The 18,109-nt window shown below is 44.0% G+C and overlaps 1 protein-coding gene across 2 annotated transcripts in view; it reads right to left on the bottom strand.

Moving 5' to 3' along the window:
- unc5db (unc-5 netrin receptor Db) overlaps positions 1-18,109 on the bottom strand; it is a 168,481-nt gene that overhangs the window by 45,730 nt on the left and 104,642 nt on the right. The window contains exons 5-10 of one of the 2 annotated variants that reach the window (XM_077522285.1): positions 17,449-17,629; positions 16,683-16,850; positions 12,224-12,388; positions 11,451-11,483; positions 9,636-9,824; positions 1-99 (exon numbers count right to left, since the gene is read on the bottom strand). The exon at positions 1-99 is cut by the window's left edge and continues 261 nt beyond it. In XM_077522285.1, coding sequence (XP_077378411.1) covers positions 1-99; positions 9,636-9,824; positions 11,451-11,483; positions 12,224-12,388; positions 16,683-16,850; positions 17,449-17,629 — 835 coding nt within the window. The remainder of the gene's footprint in view (positions 100-9,635; positions 9,825-11,450; positions 11,484-12,223; positions 12,389-16,682; positions 16,851-17,448; positions 17,630-18,109) is intronic. The other variant, XM_077522286.1, reaches the window with a different exon arrangement.

Raw genomic sequence — 18,109 nt, 5'->3', positions numbered from 1 at the left:
GCTCTTTGTCTGCACCGTCCTGGAAGCACAGGGAAGTGCTGTAGGTGCGCCCCACAGTTAAGTCTGGTGGAATAGAGGAGTTGAGAAGCAGTGGGTTTCCTGAAAAGATGAAAGATAGGCAAAGCCACCGAGTCAGCTAAACATGGAAACATTTAATTCATTCACTGCCATTGACGGAAAAAGACGTCAAATGATGCATTTCTTTTGCTGGTCTGGCAATGAATGTGTTAATTGTGTGAATGCCATGACACAATAGTAGCACTACTGCAAAATAGGTTGGGATTTATTTGTGGGAATAGAAGTAACTTTTTTCAGGACAGTTTATTGGTTCAGAATATCCTCAGAAAGTTGTTGAATCATTGATCCAATTGTTGTCCGTCGATGCAATGCTGGTGGTGTGTGTGGTATACTGTTAAAAAAAACAAAACAAAAAAACTGTCATATATAATGTAAAAAAAAAAATAATGTGGGAGAAAACCCACACAGGCACAGGGAGCATATGCAAACTACACCCAGGAAGGCCAAAGCCCGGACTCGAACTCACATCCTTTGCACTAGGAGGTGGACGTGCTAACCAGTTCTCCACCGTGCCACCCACAAATATATTTTAAGACATCAAATTGTATATTTATTTGGGATGTTCGATACCACTTTTTTTTCAGACCGATACCGATACTCATACCCTCAGTACTCACCGATACCGATACCAACTGCCGATACCAGTAGTACATTTTGACAAATAAAAAGTCACTAAAAGATATTTTTTAAACAAATATATTTCCTTTAATTTTGACAAAAAAAAACAAACAAACAGCACAGTCACTCTTCAATAGGCAAAACACAAAAATGCTCTTTTAGTTTAAGATTCACAATTTTGAAGTATTTCCAAACCGGTGAAGTTTTGGTGAAAAATTGCTGCAAGCTAGCGCCACTTAGAGGCAAGGAGGACTCACTTAACGTCTTCCCCCTCTGCCATCGGTCGCTTGTACTCGTCTGCGTCACGAGTACTCGAGTACTTGAAAAAAGGCTGGTATCGGCCCGATACCGATACCTGGTATCGGTACTCGCCCATCCCTAATATGTATATATACAATTATGGATCCCTTCTTGCAATATTGACCCCCTAAAAAATCACGTTGACGTCACAATCTCTTCCGAAGATCCTCTGCAATTTAGCAGTCGAGCTTGAGCATCAATTGAAATCAAATGTCCAAGCAGGCCATGAGCAAATCTGAGGTAAAGGAACACAACACGGACAGAAGGTCCAGGGCTCGGAGCTATGGCGAAAGTGTAAGATTTAATTACCTAGCGCACACAGCTTGATCTCCATAATCCATCTGCTGCAGTCAGCTCCTCTGGACAACCGGATGACCTACTGAAGGACAGGGGGGAGACAGCGGGAGGCCAGAAGGGGGTCTAGGTGACTGCTATTTAAATGAGGGGAGCTCCCGGTGTGCACCCGAAAGCCTGCAGAGCGGATTTCATCTGCGGTCATTAGATGTGACGATGCTGCCAAACAAGGTGCGGAGTGCACCACATCGATCTGGCAGACTCAGACATGTGCTGCCCCTGCCCCCCCCCCTGCCAAAATAGCTGTGAAGTCACTGAGTCCTTGATGCCCAGCTGTTGCCTAGCAAGGGGTGCAAGTCTAATGTTTTTATTATTTCCATGGAAATCATCAATTAGTGGGAGGATTATTTGTGATTTTGAGGTGTTCTTGCTTTGAAGAGCGTAAAAAAATGTTTTGATTTTTTTTTTTTAAATAGTAATTTTATTTTATTAGTAGATAATATTGCATTTGTTGATTATGCTTTCATGTTCAATCTGTCACGCCGCCACCAGGCGTGGCGGTTCATGCTTTTATTTTTGTGTCTCTGTTTCCCGTTTTACTTTGAAATCCTTACTCTCCTCTCACCCCAGGTCACTTGCCCTTCCTGCCGCTCACTCATTACCGGTCCCCGCTCATGATTATCACCACCTGCCACCAATCAACCCACACAATAAAAGCCAGCTGCATTCTCCCCTCAGTGCCGAAGTGTCACCGTCAGTGCATGGAAGCGTCCTCAGTCCTTATGTCCTCGTTCATGTTGCCTAGCGTTGTTGCCTTGTTTTTGTGCCTTTTCCTCCCTTTTGGAGCGCCTTTAGTTACCCCTTTTGCCTTGAGCCCTTTTTTCTCCCTAGCGGAGCGCTTTCTGTTGTCCCCAGTACCTTTTGCCTGTTTTTTCCTCCCTAGTGGAGCGCTTTTTGTTCTCCACTTTTTCCCCTCCCTGTTCTCCTCTCAGTTTGAGAGGAGACCTTTGTTGGCCGGAAATAAACCTGCTGCCTTGGTGGCCTACCTTACGCCTGCGTCTGAGTCCTACTTGTCCTCGCCTTGTCAGTACACTTCGGCCAGCATGGACCCAGCAGGCACGGTCGAGGCCGCACTGCAGAGCCAGGAGGCCCGGCTCAACAACCAGGACTGGATCCAACAGACCATGCTGTCCCGGATGGAGGAATTGACCAGCCAGGTCCACGAGCTGGTAAGCCTTTCACGGCGTCAAGCGCCAGCTCCCACTGGACAGATTCCTCACCCTGAGTTCTCTGCACCGACCACGCCATTCACCGGGGTAGGATTGAGACTGGCCTCCCCAGAACGATACTCCGGTGAACCCGGACGCTGTCAGACTTTCCTCACGGAATGCGACATTCATTTCGAACAGTTACCACAGGCATTTCCCACCGCCCGATCCCGAGTGGCCTTCATGTTGTCTCACCTGACGGGACGGGCCAAAACCTGGGCGACCGCGGAATGGGCCAGGGGTTCCTCGGTCTGCCAAAGCGTACAGGACTTTCAAATCGCTTTGCGCCAAGTCTTTGATCCAGAAAACAATGACCGAGAGAAGGCACGAGCACTGAGCCGACTTCAGCAAGGCAACGAAGCTGTCAGCGACTATGCAGTTCGCTTTCGAACGTTGGCAACGAACAGTGGCTGGAACGCCATCGCACTTCACGACCATTTTTTGAAAGGACTCTCACCTGCCATTCAAGAGCTTCTGGTTCCCGTAGAGCTCCCCGCGGACTTGGACGCCTTGATTTCCCTCACCATCCGGACCGATCATCGTCGCCAGGAGCTGGCCAAGATCGGCGGACCGCGAAGGAGGGAGGAACCTATCCCCTGGACGCGGACACCGGAGGCCAGAAGGCCGCGATTCATCGCTCCTTCCCGACCGGAACCAGGAGAGGTGGACCTCGCTAGCGACGAACCCATGCAACTGGGAAGGGCTCGGCTTTCGCCGGAGGAGAGGCAGCGCCGACGCCGAGAGGGCCGCTGCTACTATTGTGGTGGTCTTGGGCACTTGGTGGAATCCTGCACCACAAAGGCTCACTCTCCGGTGAGTCCTCCGTCACCCCGACCCGCCAAGAATCACAGACTTACGCCAATTCAGATAATCCACCACAATGTCACCATAGATCTGTCAGCCCTCATCGACTCCGGATCCGACGAAAGTCTCATGGACTGGGAGCTCGTAAAGCAAATACGAGCCTCCACCGAACCCCTTTCTTTGACCATCCTGGCTAGAGCGCTGAATGGCAAGGAGCTCTTCCAAATCACCCACATTACTGAACCTCTGGAAGTCCGAATCGGACCTCACTTCGAGACTCTCCGTTTCCATGTTTTCCACGCCGCTTCCCCTACTTTGGTTCTGGGACACCCTTGGCTGTGTCTACATGGTCCCAGAATCGACTGGAACACTGGAGTTGTGCTGGAGTGGGGAAAAGACTGCAGCTCTCACAGGTTGGAACAACCCGCACCCCGAAACTCCACAGCCCAGGTTCACCAGGTGACTCTCGTCCCACCGGCTCAAGAAGAGTACCCGAACTTGCACACTGTTCCCTCCTGCTACCACCCTCTGCGGGAGGTCTTCAGCAAGACCAAAGCCATGACTCTTCCTCCACACCGCCCATATGATTGCCCGCAACAAGACGTCAAACCAGTCCCGGATGGGTCTACTCCAGCCACTACCAATCCCATCCAGACCATGGGCGGAAATTTCAGTGGATTTTGTGACCGGACTACCACCATCCCAGGGTAAAACCACAATCCTCACAGTCGTCGACAGATTCTCTAAGATGGTTCGTTTCATCCCATTAACCAAGCTCCCATCCGCCAAGACCACAGCCGACATCATGATCCACCACATATTCAGGTTTTATGGTTTCCCCTTACACATCGTTTCCGACCGTGGACCACAGTTCGTCTCCCGTTTTTGGACTCAATTTTGTAAAGCCCTAGGTGCCAAAGCTAACCTGACTTCTGGGTACCATCCTGAGGCCAATGGGCAGGCAGAACGGCTGAACCAGCAGCTCGAAACCGGTCTCCGATGCCTCGTCTCCCAGAACCCGACAACCTGGAGCAAGTATCTAGTATGGGTCGAGCTCGCGCACAACTCTTTGCCCACATCTGCCACAGGTCTCACCCCTTTTAAATGCGTCCACGGCTACGATCCGCCATTCTTCGCCGAACTGGAAGAGGAGGCAACGGTCCCCTCGGTCAAGGCCATGATCCGTCGGTGCCACAAGGTCTGGTCGGCGGCCCGGACGGCGCTTCAACGCCAGGGAGACCGGGTGAAGAGGGCCGCCGACCGGAAGAGGAGACCGGCACCAGAATACCGCCCAGGCCAGCGAGTTTGGCTATCAGCCAAACACCTCAGGCTCAAGGTACCATGTCCAAAGTTGGCCCCGCGCTTTGTGGGGCCTTTTCCAGTAACCAAGTCCATAGGTCCCGCCGCCGTTTGACTCCGCCTGCCAAGATCCCTCAGAGTTCATCCAACATTCCATGTCAGTCAAGTCAAGCCGGTCCACGAAAGCTCACTTGTGCCCTCCGAACCCGACCCACCCCCCCCAGAGATGGTTGAAGGCGGCCCCGTTTACAAGGTCAGGAAACTCTTAGATGTGCGTAATCGGGGCCGCGGAAGACAATACCTAGTCGACTGGGAGGGGTACGGCCCGGAGGAAAGACAATGGGTCCCCTCCCGGTTCATCGTTGATCCCTCTTTAATTGATGATTTTTATGCTGAACACCCTGACATTCCTGGGCCGTCAAGAGCCGGCCGTTGAGGGGGGGGTACTGTCACGCCGCCACCAGGCGTGGCGGTTCATGCTTTTATTTTTGTGTCTCTGTTTCCCGTTTTACTTTGAAATCCTTACTCTCCTCTCACCCCAGGTCACTTGCCCTTCCTGCCGCTCACTCATTACCGGTCCCCGCTCATGATTATCACCACCTGCCACCAATCAACCCACACAATAAAAGCCAGCTGCATTCTCCCCTCAGTGCCGAAGTGTCACCGTCAGTGCATGGAAGCGTCCTCAGTCCTTATGTCCTCGTTCATGTTGCCTAGCGTTGTTGCCTTGTTTTTGTGCCTTTTCCTCCCTTTTGGAGCGCCTTTAGTTACCCCTTTTGCCTTGAGCCCTTTTTTCTCCCTAGCGGAGCGCTTTCTGTTGTCCCCAGTACCTTTTGCCTGTTTTTTCCTCCCTAGTGGAGCGCTTTTTGTTCTCCACTTTTTCCCCTCCCTGTTCTCCTCTCAGTTTGAGAGGAGACCTTTGTTGGCCGGAAATAAACCTGCTGCCTTGGTGGCCTACCTTACGCCTGCGTCTGAGTCCTACTTGTCCTCGCCTTGTCACAATCTTGAGATAAAGCGGTTTCTGTGTTTCTTCTTAGTGTACAGCAGAGGTGTCCAAACTATGGCCCGGGGGCCATTTGTAGCCCGTCGTCCATTTTTTTAGTGGCCCGCAACATGTGCTAAAAATGGCATTTGACTAAGTTCAAATAAAATAAAAACAAAAATGTTTGGAGATGTTCAAATTAAGAAGGCAGGGTGTCGAAAAACAGGTGCCATTAAGGTTATTTTTGTTAACTAAAACTAACGTAATAAAGAAAACTCAAATTCAAAAAATAATTTCGTTCACGAAATAAAACAAAAATGAAAATGCTTTTTTAAAAAAACGAAAACTAACTGAAATTACATTTTATGTTTACAAAACTAACTAAAACTATAATTATAGCAAACATGTACTTCGTTTTAGTCTTTGGTGTGATTTTTATTAGATTTATTTTGATATTAACCGGAATAATTATGTCGTATGTCACACAGAAGTGGCGTCATCTAGCAACAGCCAATTGAAAAGCACCTTCACATGACGTCGATCCCATGGTGTTTTTGTAAATATTGCGCACAAGTAATACACATTAAAAAAAAAAAAAAAATAATAATACTGAAACTAACTAAAACTAAACAAAAACTAAGCATTTATTAAAGAACTAAAACTAATAAAAACTAACAGAACCACCTTTAAAACAAAAAAAAAACTCAAATTTAAAATTCCAAAACTATAATAACCCTACTGCCATATTACAAATAAATTGGTTTATATACTGTAGCATTTTTCTGAATATGCAAAAGCATAAATAAAAACATATTTGTTCAATTTTTAGGACTAAACACAATTTCTCTTAACATTATGTGGCCCTTGCATCCTTCTGATTTTCTGTATGTGGCCCTCAAATGAAAAAGTTTGGACACCCCTGGTGTACAATTTCAGTATTTGCGGAGATTTGCATTTACTCTACTAGGATCAGCATCATGCTTTCCGTCAGAATTTAAATAATACATAGGGCGGCAAAGTGGCAGACTGGTTAGCACGTCCGTCTCCCAGTACTGAGGACTCGGGTTTGAATCCAGGCTCCGGCCTTCCTGGGTGGAGTTTGCATGCTCTCCCCGTGCCTGCGTGGGTCTTCTCCGGGTACTCCGGTCTCCTCCCACATTCGAAAGACATGCATGGCAGGTTAATTGGGTGCTCCGAATTGTCCCTAGGCGTGCTTGTGCGTGTGGATGGTTGTTCGTCTCTGTGTGCCCTGCGATTGGCTGGCAACCAGTCCAGGTTGTACCCCACCTACTGCCCATAGCCAGCTGAGATAGACTCCAGCACCCCCCGCGACCCTTGTGAGGAATAAGCGGTCAAGAAAATGGATGGATGGATGGATGGATAATACATATACGATACAGAAAAAACTATTCTGTATCTGTTCCTTAATAGAGTGACACTTCATGCAAACTGAAAAGATGCATGTATCATTTCTAAGAAGTCTATTCGTGTCACCAAAGTGGCATATTCCACCTTCCCTGCCAGAGCTGCAGTCAAGTGGACATTAGCCCTCTGTGGCTGACATTCGATCAGAGCTGAATTTCTCCCCTCCGGTCGAGTGGAGACCAATCTGATTATCGCTTGGCTGTGCATCTTTAAGAACGGTGCGGCGAAAATGGAATGGCAGTGGTGAGACGAGAGAAGTAAATGAAATGTACCTCAGGTTGAATACCTTGAGGGATAGATTTGGAATTGGGCCTCTGATTAAAAATCACTCACAGGGAGAAGTAATGTGCAGAGACAGGTTTAGCTCCAAAGACTCGTTCAGCACTCTGCCTTATATTTGCTCTGATAGCAGAGAGTCATCCGAAAGCATTTAGGGACTGTTAAAAAGTATTTTAGCTTTTAAATAAAGCTCCGGGTTTCCACTGAATTAATGGTGTTTGTTTTTTGGTTTTTCAAGGTGCATTTTGATGGCAGAAATAGGTTATCAGTAAATGCATTAACACCATTCTCCCGTGCAAACTTGGGTTTTAATAAGAGAAAATGTGGAAGCTTTCCACATTCCGCCTGGCTGATGGAGTAGAAAATGGAAAGGAGTGATTGTGGCCAGTGGAGGGCACAGCAGGCAGGCTCGGGGGGGTGGATGAGGGGAGAGCTGGCCTATTTAAATAGGATTGATGACCTGCTGAATGTGGACCTGGCCCACATCACCTCCCACACCAATCTCACTTCTCCTCTCAGATCTTAGCGATTACATGCATAAGAGTGGATTGCCCATTTCCACCATGCCCATCTCATGTTTTGACCCAGAAGTGTCAGGTGCAGTCTGCCTCTGAATAGTCTCATTCATCCACATCATTTCACTCGCAGGACAACAAAACGACAATCACGACTGGACTGTTCTGGTTATCTTAGGGGATATACAGTATTATGTTCTAGTATTTTTATTTAGTTTTTGCATTATAGCAATTTATTTGCATCCCAAAATAGTGATACAATTTATTACCAATTACCCAAAGCTGGAGTTGTATATGATTACTTGCTGACATTGCCAAGGCTACCTCTTGTTTATACACCTGTATTGATAACATGTATTGCTGCTCCCATTTGAATTTAAATATTGTCTGGCTCTAATTCCGTTCGGACATTTGTTGTAACACTCAAAGCTACATGATAAAGCTGTATTGTGGCTACAATTAACTCATTCACTGCCATTGACGGAAAACGACGTCAAATGATGCTTTTTTTTTTTTGCTGGTCTGGCAATGAATGTGTTAATCTGCAAAATGGGGGTTGGTGGTCCGGTTCCTGGAGTGCGACTGGCGTGGGCCGCTCTGCTTGGTGAGCTAGGCTGGGTAGCGCTCAGGAGTCATCAAGAACTACAAGCTGACCAGAATCGAGGCAAAAATTGCTTGAATAGCAATGGGCCGAATGCAAGCCGATCTACTCTTCTGGAAACCACAACATGTGTGAAAGCTGACCCGAGGTCAGCGAAGACGCTACTGGTGAAAGAGAAAAATTGCGCTTGCCTTGGCTGCTCGCCTGGCGGGGTGGGCTTGCTGGTGGCGTCTGGGAACCGACTCACCAGTTCCAAATGACTGGGATTAGCCACAATCTATACACGGACATTCAAGATGAACTGAGCGAGCAGTGTCTGGGATAGTATGGGATGGATAACGATAAAAGTCAATGACTATTCTAAATAATGTACATGACTGATGCGTTATAGTAATGGGTCGATGGGGACGGGTCTCGAATAAGCCTCGGCTTCTACCCGTCAGCCCTTCTTTCGGATGTCAATGTTGCAAATGATGTGATGTGATTGATGTAAACTGTAATGTGTCCAAAAGCAAAAAAAAATGAATACACCAAAGCAACCCAAAATTTATTGCCACGTATAACAAAAATGGAAGTGATGTGAACTGTTCACATCCCACAGATTTATCCATCAATAGTTTGTCCCAGCGCAATCCCATGGAAGAGACTGGTTGCCTCTCAACCAAATGTGTGGTCTGTGTGGGACATTTTGGCATGGGACATGCATCACTCTGAAATTGATTACCTCCCATTACACAATAACAGGGGAGCAAATGCGTCAAAACAGAAGGACAGGTTCTTTCACTGATTATGGAAGTATAAATCCAAAGCAGGCAGGGAGGCTTACACAGCACACTGCTCAATGCTGATAAATGCCATCAATCATGAGCAAGGCTCTGTTGCAGAGGTCTTTGATGATGATGATGATGCTTTCTTTGGCTTTGGATCAGCTGTCTCATGTCAGTGCAAAGCCGACGGTACACTTCAGAAGAAGAATATTCACGTACACCACTGTGCTATTGTTACCTATAGTAAGTACCCTTAAAGGTACTCCTATTTGACTTCTATATCAAATATGAACATTTTAATACAATAATTTGCCTTGTGTTACGCAAATCAAGATTGCACCTTTTAGGGCATGAGACAGTATATCGAACCCGACTACATCACTTGATCCAACAATGTTCTCTCACCTTGTCTGGTGGTCTTGAAGTTGAAAGACTGGAACCCTCCGGCAAGTGCCGACGAATCAATGACATCTACGCCGTACTCGCTCTGGTTCTTCCTGTACAGCATGATAGCCACTACCAGTATGCCCACAGCAATGATACCAGCTCCCAAGCCGGAATACAGAGCCACGTCATTGGAACCGCTGTCCATACCTAGCACACACATACAAATAGCAGTTGAGACAAACGTTTCTCTTGCTAAGGTAAATTCCATGCAAGAGTTATATAGTATATTAGAGAAGCTGTAAAATGGGAAAAAAAATGTTAAAATGGAGCAAACCCAATTGATTTTGCAGCACAGCTGCTTCAAATTGAATTTGTTGCATGCCATGCTGAATCAGCTAACATGGAATATGATGAATCCAAATCCCTTGAGACTCAGTGGTTTAGACTCAATACGGATATATATGAAACATGGAAGTTAATTAGAGCTAATGCTAGGAGATGGTATCCGTTTCAAAGGAAAATAAAAGGCGGATGAATACAATATAGTTGCCAGAGTGCTCACATATAACCTATTAAACTTGTTCCCGTTTGAATCTAAATATTGTCTGGCTCTAATTCCATTTGGACATTTGTTGTAACAGACAAGGCTACATGATAAGTTTGTATTGTGGCTACAATGAAACTGCTGTCAATACGCAAAATGGGGTTGGTGGTCTGGTTCCTGGAATGCAGCTGGCGTGGGTCGCTCTGCTGGGTGTGCTAGGCTGGGCAGCGCACAGGAGGCATCAGGAGAACTACAACGTTAGCAACCAGTGGTGCTAGCTGACAAGAATCGAGGCAAAAATTGCTTGAATAGCAATGGGCAGAATGCAAGCCGATCTATTCTTTTGGAAACCACAACATGTGTGAAAGCTGATCCGAGGTCAGCGAAGACGCTACTGGCGAAAGAGAAGAATTGCGCTTGCCTTGGCTGCTCGCCTGGCGGGGTGGGCATGCTGGTGGCATCTGGGGACCGATTCACCAGTTCCAAATGACTGGGACTAGCCGCAATCTACACACGGACATTCAAGATGAACTGAGCGAGCAGTGTCTGGGATAGTATGGGATGGAAAACGATAAAAATTAATGACTATTCTAAGTAATGTATATGACTAATGCGTGATTGGGACGGGTCTCGAATAAACTTCGGCTTCTAACCCGTCAGCCCTTCTTTCGGATGTTAATGTTGAAAATGATGTGATGTGATTGATGTAAGCTGTAATGTGTCCGAAAGAAAAAAAATGAAGAAACAAACAAACGATAATGTGACCACTACTCCGTCATTCATGAAATGACTAGTCATACAGTAACATTTATTCTGAAATAGTACACTAATGAGATCAGTCAAGCTAACACCAGAAAACTGATCAACTTGGTCAGGCAAACTCCTGAAAGTGATTGAAAGCCACGGGAAGGAGGACAGCCCTGCAAATTGGTCAATTTAGCTTGTTTGCAAAAAAAAATTAAATACGATTAATCCACTACAACATAACACATGTCCACTTGTCACAACCAATACATCTCCCGGCTCAAAGTAGAAACACAGCTGTGATGTTGTGGCTGTCATAAAGTCAGAGCACTGAAAAATGATGGAATATGTAATGAGCACCTGCTGGCTTAGAACTAAGATGCTCAGATCAAGGTGAGCTAAATGGTGGCAATTTGTTTCTCATTTCATCATTAAGTCAATGCAGTAGAGGAAAGGTCCGACACGAGCCTGTGAATTCTCTGAATTGCTGCTGGAAGTTGGTAGGATAAAGAAAAAATAAAAAAATAAATCCACAGGGAACTCACTTTGAGGTTTAACGTCATGTAGCAGCTTTCGATCTGCAAAGACAGAGAGATAGAATAAGATGAAGAGGAGGGAAAGTGGTGATTAAAGTCCAAGTCTCTATGAAGTGACTAGTTTAGTGAAGTTACTCTGACAGTTGAGTTCACAGACGATGCTCGCTCCTTGCATCAGAGATGAAACTGGTGAGAGTCCAAGGTTTACAATTGCCTCACAGAGGGGGTAACTCAAGTCCAAAAACTAGTTTGTATCATGTAAGAGAGGCAGTTAGTTGCATATACTGAATACACAATTCGGTTGGGAAAAAAGTATTCCAGGTCAGTCCTTTATTCTTATTGTTGTTATTTACAAAACAAGCTAAATTAAGAAAACGGTTACGGACTACACTAAGTTCGTATATCCGAAAGAGACACACGGGTTTGCCTAATAAGTCCACGTGGACTTTTGTGAATAGTCATTCAACCATTTTCTGGTGCTCTGAAAGTGCAAGCCTGGTTTATACAGCTCAGGCACTCCCTCATATTGCCGACACTACGTCAAACTCATTTTCTGGCGTTGGACACCACCAACGTTGGACTCATCTTTCAGCCTGCGGGACAAATACTGATATTATCATGCCCTGGATGTTTATGTCAACATGGTTTTATCCAACATGTATTTCCAATCAAGTCTGAAAATTTGCCTGGCGTGCATAGGGAAATGATGATGATGATGATAATAATTGGAAAGATGATAGAAGATAACAGCTGATCACGCAGAGCGCTGAGAAAGGGCTTACTCTGAGCACATTGTCCATCTGTGCAGTTTTCAGTGGTTTCCGAGCTCCCTTCGCACATCTTGCCTCTGTGTTTGGGTGCTGGGGAGTTGCACTCTCGACTTCGCTGTCTGTCACACTGGCTGTTGCATACGGTCCATTCACTCCATTCATCCCAGCCTCCGTCAACTGCAACACAAGGACAACATAGTGCAAAACTCGAGTTTTCCGGGTATTCTACTGTAGAACATGAAAACAGAGGCGGCTCAAACACGTTACCAGGGAGTCATTTTCTGCCCAAATTAACTAGTAGCATGTCTCTTGTTTCTGGATCATCACACTCATGATGCATGGGCCACTGCAATATGTATTCAAGTGTTTTCTAAATGCATGGACTGCGTTTCAAATGGAATTGCGGTTCCACTTGTATTTAAAGTCAGTTATACTGCCCTATAGTACTAGTACAGAGGTGTCCAAACTACGGCCCGGGGCCCATTTGCGGCCCGTCGTCCATTTTTTTAGTGGCCCGCGACATATGCTAAAAATGGCATTTGACTTAGTTCAAATAAAATAAAAACAAAAATGTTTGGAGATGGTCAAAGTAAGAAGGCGGGCTGTCGAAAAACAGGTGCCATTAAAGGTCATTTTAGTTAACTAAAACTAACATCATAAAGAAAACAAAAATTCATAAAACTATTTCGTTCACAAAATAAAACAAAAATGAAAAGGCTTTTTAAAAACGAAAACTTTTAATGAAATTACATTTTATGTTTACAAAACTAACTAAAACTATAATTATAGCAAACATGTACTTCGTTTTAGTCTTTGGTGTGATTTTTAATAGATTATTTTCGATATTAACCGGAATAATTATGTCGTATGTCACACAGAAGTGGCGTCATCTAGCAACAGCCAATTGAAAAGCACCTTCAGATGACGTCGATCCCATGGTGTTTTTGTAAATATTGCGCACAAGTAATACACATTAAAAAAAATAAATTAATTAATACTAATACTGAAACTAAAACTAAACAAAAACTAAGCATTTATTAAAGAACTAAAACTAATAAAAACTAACAGAACCACCCTTAAAACTAAGAAAAACTAACTAAAATGAAAAAATCTCAAACTATAATAACCCTACTGCCATATTACAAATAAATTGGTTTGTATACTGTAGCATTTTTCTAAATATGCAAAAGCATAAATACATTATTTGTACAATTTTTAGGCCTAAACACAATTTCTCTTCACATTATGTGGCCCTTGCATCCTTCTGATTTTCTGTATGTGGCCCTCAACTGAAAAAGTTTGGACACCCCCGTGAGTAGGTCTAATAATGGATTTGAAAAGACATGCAGGACAAACATAGTAACTTAATAACATAAAAATTTTGAGTACGTTGTTTTTTGTGAAAATGCACCAAATAAGCTGTTGCACTTAATGTGGGTTTGCAGTTCAGCAGTTTTGTGCCGTCCGTGAATGGTAATTCATTTGCATTGGAAAAACTACATAAAAATCAGTATATGTTATTTGTTGTTGCCTCAAACCCCTCACTGTTGAATAGTGAATCTTTTATACATGCATTAGGAATAAATTTTTAAATAATGTATTACTTTATTTACCAGACTATAAAAATGTTTAAGAACATAAGACTGAGCTAAAACTATAAATAAGAATACTAAAAGAATGGCTTGTCCGGTAGTCAAACTTTTGCACGAGAAGGACATGTGATACGCCATGAGCCATCTTTAGCGTGTAGTAAATAGGTGATTGGGTTTAGGCAGCCACAGTTAGAGCACAAGGACGTGAACTCGGTAGAGCACAAGGGATCCATTGGTTTCTCTGGGACACTGCACAGAGACTGCATTCACACCTGACCATTAATTCCCAAGTCCAAGTCAGCAATGAAAGCAATGGACCACCGCAGCACCCCTTTTTCCAGCGGACGTGAGCACTTGAAGTACAACACGACACGGATTTCAGACACCGCATTTAATTTCACAGCGAAACAAACTCGAATGTGATTTTTAATGGCCTCGAAACGATTGCACGACCATGTGCAAATCCCTCCGACTTATATTCAAATGACTGCAGTCCAGGACCATTTAAATGATGGCTCCCAAGTAATGTTTAAAAGATTTTCAGATACCTCATAAATGTATTTCACAAGCCATTCATCCTCTACAGCAGCATCAACAGAAGCAACACGATGTTGCTGGGGTACAATTTACCAAAGCAATATGAGTGAGGCCTTCCTTAGGTGGTCTTAAAAAATTAAAACCATGACAGCATGGGCCCATTTTGTTGTGCTTCAACTAGGGATGTTCGATACCACTTTTTTTTCCAGACCGATACCGATGCTCAGAGCCTCAGTACTCACCGATACCAACTGCCGATACCAGTAGTACATTTTGACAAGTAAAAAAAGTCACTAAAAGATATTTTTAAACAAATATATTTCCTTTAATTTTGACAGAAAAAAAAAATACAGCACAGTCACTCTTCAATAGTCTTAACGCTCAAAATAAAACACAAAAATGCTCTTTTAGTTTAAGATTCACAATTTTGAAGTATTTCCAAACCGGTGAAGTTTTGGTGAAAAACTGCTGCAAGCTAGCGCCACTTACAGGCAAGGAGGACTCACTTAACGTCTTCCCCCTCTGCCGTCGCTCGCTTGTACTCGTCTGCGTCACGAGTACTCGAGTACTTGAAAAAAGGCTGGTGTCGGCCCGATACCGATACCTGGTATCGGTACTCGCCCATCCCTAATTTAAATGTGGCTAGGAGATTTTTATACTGTTTAGCCGCATTGGCTACGATGGGAGGAGTGTTAGTTTGGAATGCGTTTACAAACTGCCACGGAAATATGGCAGGCTCTACTTTTAATTCTGGTCCTAATAGCAATAAAAGGGGCACGTGACTGGAGCCAATGTTGAGAGATGAGATAAAAGTTTGCTAAACAGGCATGGCTTTAGGACACAGTTCTGCTATTCGATAACTGAGGGCGGCAATCAGTGAACTTCTGACCTCTCGTGTTGTCTTCGTGTTGTGTTTCTGTTAACATGTCGATTACTCGTCTTGGCTCATTTATTCCAGACTATATCTCTGTTAAGTCAACCATGTTTTTCTTTTTCTTTTTCTTTTTTTTTTTAAATACTTGACTCTTTCTTACTTCCTGAAGCTTTTTCTTGGTTGTTATCTAACACCTCCCGACTGCCTAAAACATCTGCACCTTGGCAGGTTGAGGCCTCACAGACTGAACAAATTGGCACGAAGACAGCTTGTTGGATCACCCCGCCAATTTCTCAAGTCTAGCCTCTAACCTCCTCCCCAATCGAGAAAACAATACACTATGTCAAGAAAATTGAGCACATGGTGTACATTGTACACCCTGTGGCGAAAATATCTGGTCGATATAGGGACTCAATGTGAAAACATTGAGCACTTTAATATTCATTAAATTCTAGGCTTCAGTCTCCATGCAGCACATCATCACTCTAAATAAGCAAGGCAGTGAAAGCACATGCGGTTAATTTATAGGTAAGACAATGAGCGGAAAGACGTGACAAAAATGAGAAAAAGACTCGCTGACTTCCCCTCAATTCAGCAGACGAATGTCTCTGGTATGCATACAACTGTAATACATTTTGAAACCTGGCACATTTCAGTGTTATTGATCAATAAAAAATATTTTTAAAGCAAAGTAACAACGCAATTTATGTCCATTGCGACGTACTCCCGCTGAAATGCAGATCGGTACAAGAGAATGCATTAATACAGTTCTCATACACATATTTTCAATTGTTAACATCTGTTCATACGTTCAAAGGTGAATAACACTTTAAGGTGGGTTCCAACAAAAGCTAAAATGTCAACTTGACTTAACTCATTCACTCCCAGCCATTTTCATAGAAGTAATTTCGTTCGTTTTCGGCTGTTTTACTGAATTTTGACTGATTTTGCGAGGCCCACAGAATATTTTGTTCAATTACTATAAAAGCATGGAACCAACTATCAAAAGAAAGATTAAAGTCTCTTGTTTCATCAGGAAAACAAAGTATGTTTCTATCTGTTTCCGTTTTGCAGCAATTAGCATTAGAAGAGCGCTAAGTTTAATCAGTTTTCACAAATTATTTAAAATTCTAAGTAATATAGCTTTTTTCTAGATTACACGTTATTGGGAGCAAATGAGTTAATATGCGAGATTGAAATCATGCGAATAATTACGATTAAAAATTTTAATCTACTGACACCCCTATTATATTTATTTATTTATTTATTTATTTATTTATCTATTTATTTATTTATTTATTTTAAACAGTATACTAGCTGTGGGGTCTGTTTGCAATTGTTTCCCAAACTAAAACAGTCTAGGCTAATGTTTGCCGGGCCATTCTAACTTTGTCCACAATATACGCATTGCTTAGCAAAGTCGCACGACAGTCTCGCACGACAGTGACTATGTGTGAGCGCAACTGACTTGGACACGGGGCGTTGCACGATATCTTCTGCACGGACATGCCCTCGCAGAAAGCCCCGCCGTTCAGCGGCGCCGGGTTCGTACAGGTCCGTGATCTCTTCTGCACACCTCGCCCACATGGCACGTTACAAGGTGACCACTCTGTCCAAAGGGACCAGCCGCCATTGACTGGAGAAAGTTCAACAAAAAGGCAACACAGCAACCATTATTACTTATGCAAACCTCCAGCATTGTAAACACTAGCAAATAAACAGAGGATATTATAGGCAATGCAAGCTCTTGAAGGCAGCTGTGTGGGGGGGGGGCAAAACACAGTGAGCACACTATTTTCCTTGTGGTGGATATAGGGCTCCTTCTTTCCTAATTGCCCATTCAATTCCTAGCTGTGGGATTAAGATAAAGGCGGAGAACTGCAGAAAACAGCCATTACATGGAATTGCTATTTCTAAAGGCAGCCCTGATTCATGGTGGGCGACAGGTTAGAGCCGACCACTTAGTGCTGGGACTAAAGAAGTTGCACTGTGATCCAAAGTGTGTGGAAGCCAAATGTTATCAGAAATAGTGAGCCCACATTCACTACAAGAAAATGAATACTTAATAAGATTTTTTTTTTCATTTCATAGAGTACACATTGATTTGAAAGGTGTAGTAATAAATTGAATTGTTGAACAAGACCTTTATTCATTCAAAGAAGTAATGCATAAGGGTAAAGAATTCCAATCAAATGTGAAGTAACTGGCCAATGAATTGCTTGGGTAAAACATACCAAAAACTGTCACAGTGGCAGTAGCGCTGCGTCTTTTGGCCACAATGTTGCTCGCCATGCAGGTGTAGTTTCCCGAGTCCGAAAGACGAGCCTCGTTTATGATGAGGTTGTGGTCTGCCCTGGTGTCGATGTTGTCGTCAGTTTGGGAATTGACCAGCTCTTCGTTCTTCAGCCATTCCACCTGAAGAAAAGAGGTGATAACAGACAATAAATATTCACGGCAGCAGCAAAGCAATAGACAGACTTATTTGAGGTTCTGCAGAAGTAAACAGAACACAGCTTAGGAATTTTATAAGGAAGAGTACAAAAGTGGGCCAATTGACTTTGCTGTATTTAAGAGCAATTCCGTTAGTCTTTTTGATATAGTAAATCCTGTAAATATTAAGATAAAAGCAGTTTATAAAAACAAATAAATAACTTTCAGACAATCATTTCAGGGACTGGGAAATGTGGGAATCCCCCTTCCAGGATGGCCAGGTTGCAATGGATGCCAAGTGGGCAACAATTTACACAATATGTGGTGCTGAACATCCATCCATCCATCCATTTTCTTGACCGCTTATTCCTCACAAGGGTTGCTGGCGCCTATCTCAGCTGGCTCGGGGCAGTAGGCAGGGGTACACCCTGGACTGGTTGCCAGCCAATCACAGGGCACACAGAG

The sequence above is a fragment of the Festucalex cinctus genome, chromosome 5 (genome assembly GCF_051991245.1).
Source record: "Festucalex cinctus isolate MCC-2025b chromosome 5, RoL_Fcin_1.0, whole genome shotgun sequence".
In the NCBI taxonomy this organism is placed as follows: domain Eukaryota; kingdom Metazoa; phylum Chordata; class Actinopteri; order Syngnathiformes; family Syngnathidae; genus Festucalex; species Festucalex cinctus.
Note: the sequence above shows the minus strand (reverse complement) of the source record. Positions and strands in the feature narration are given on the sequence as shown.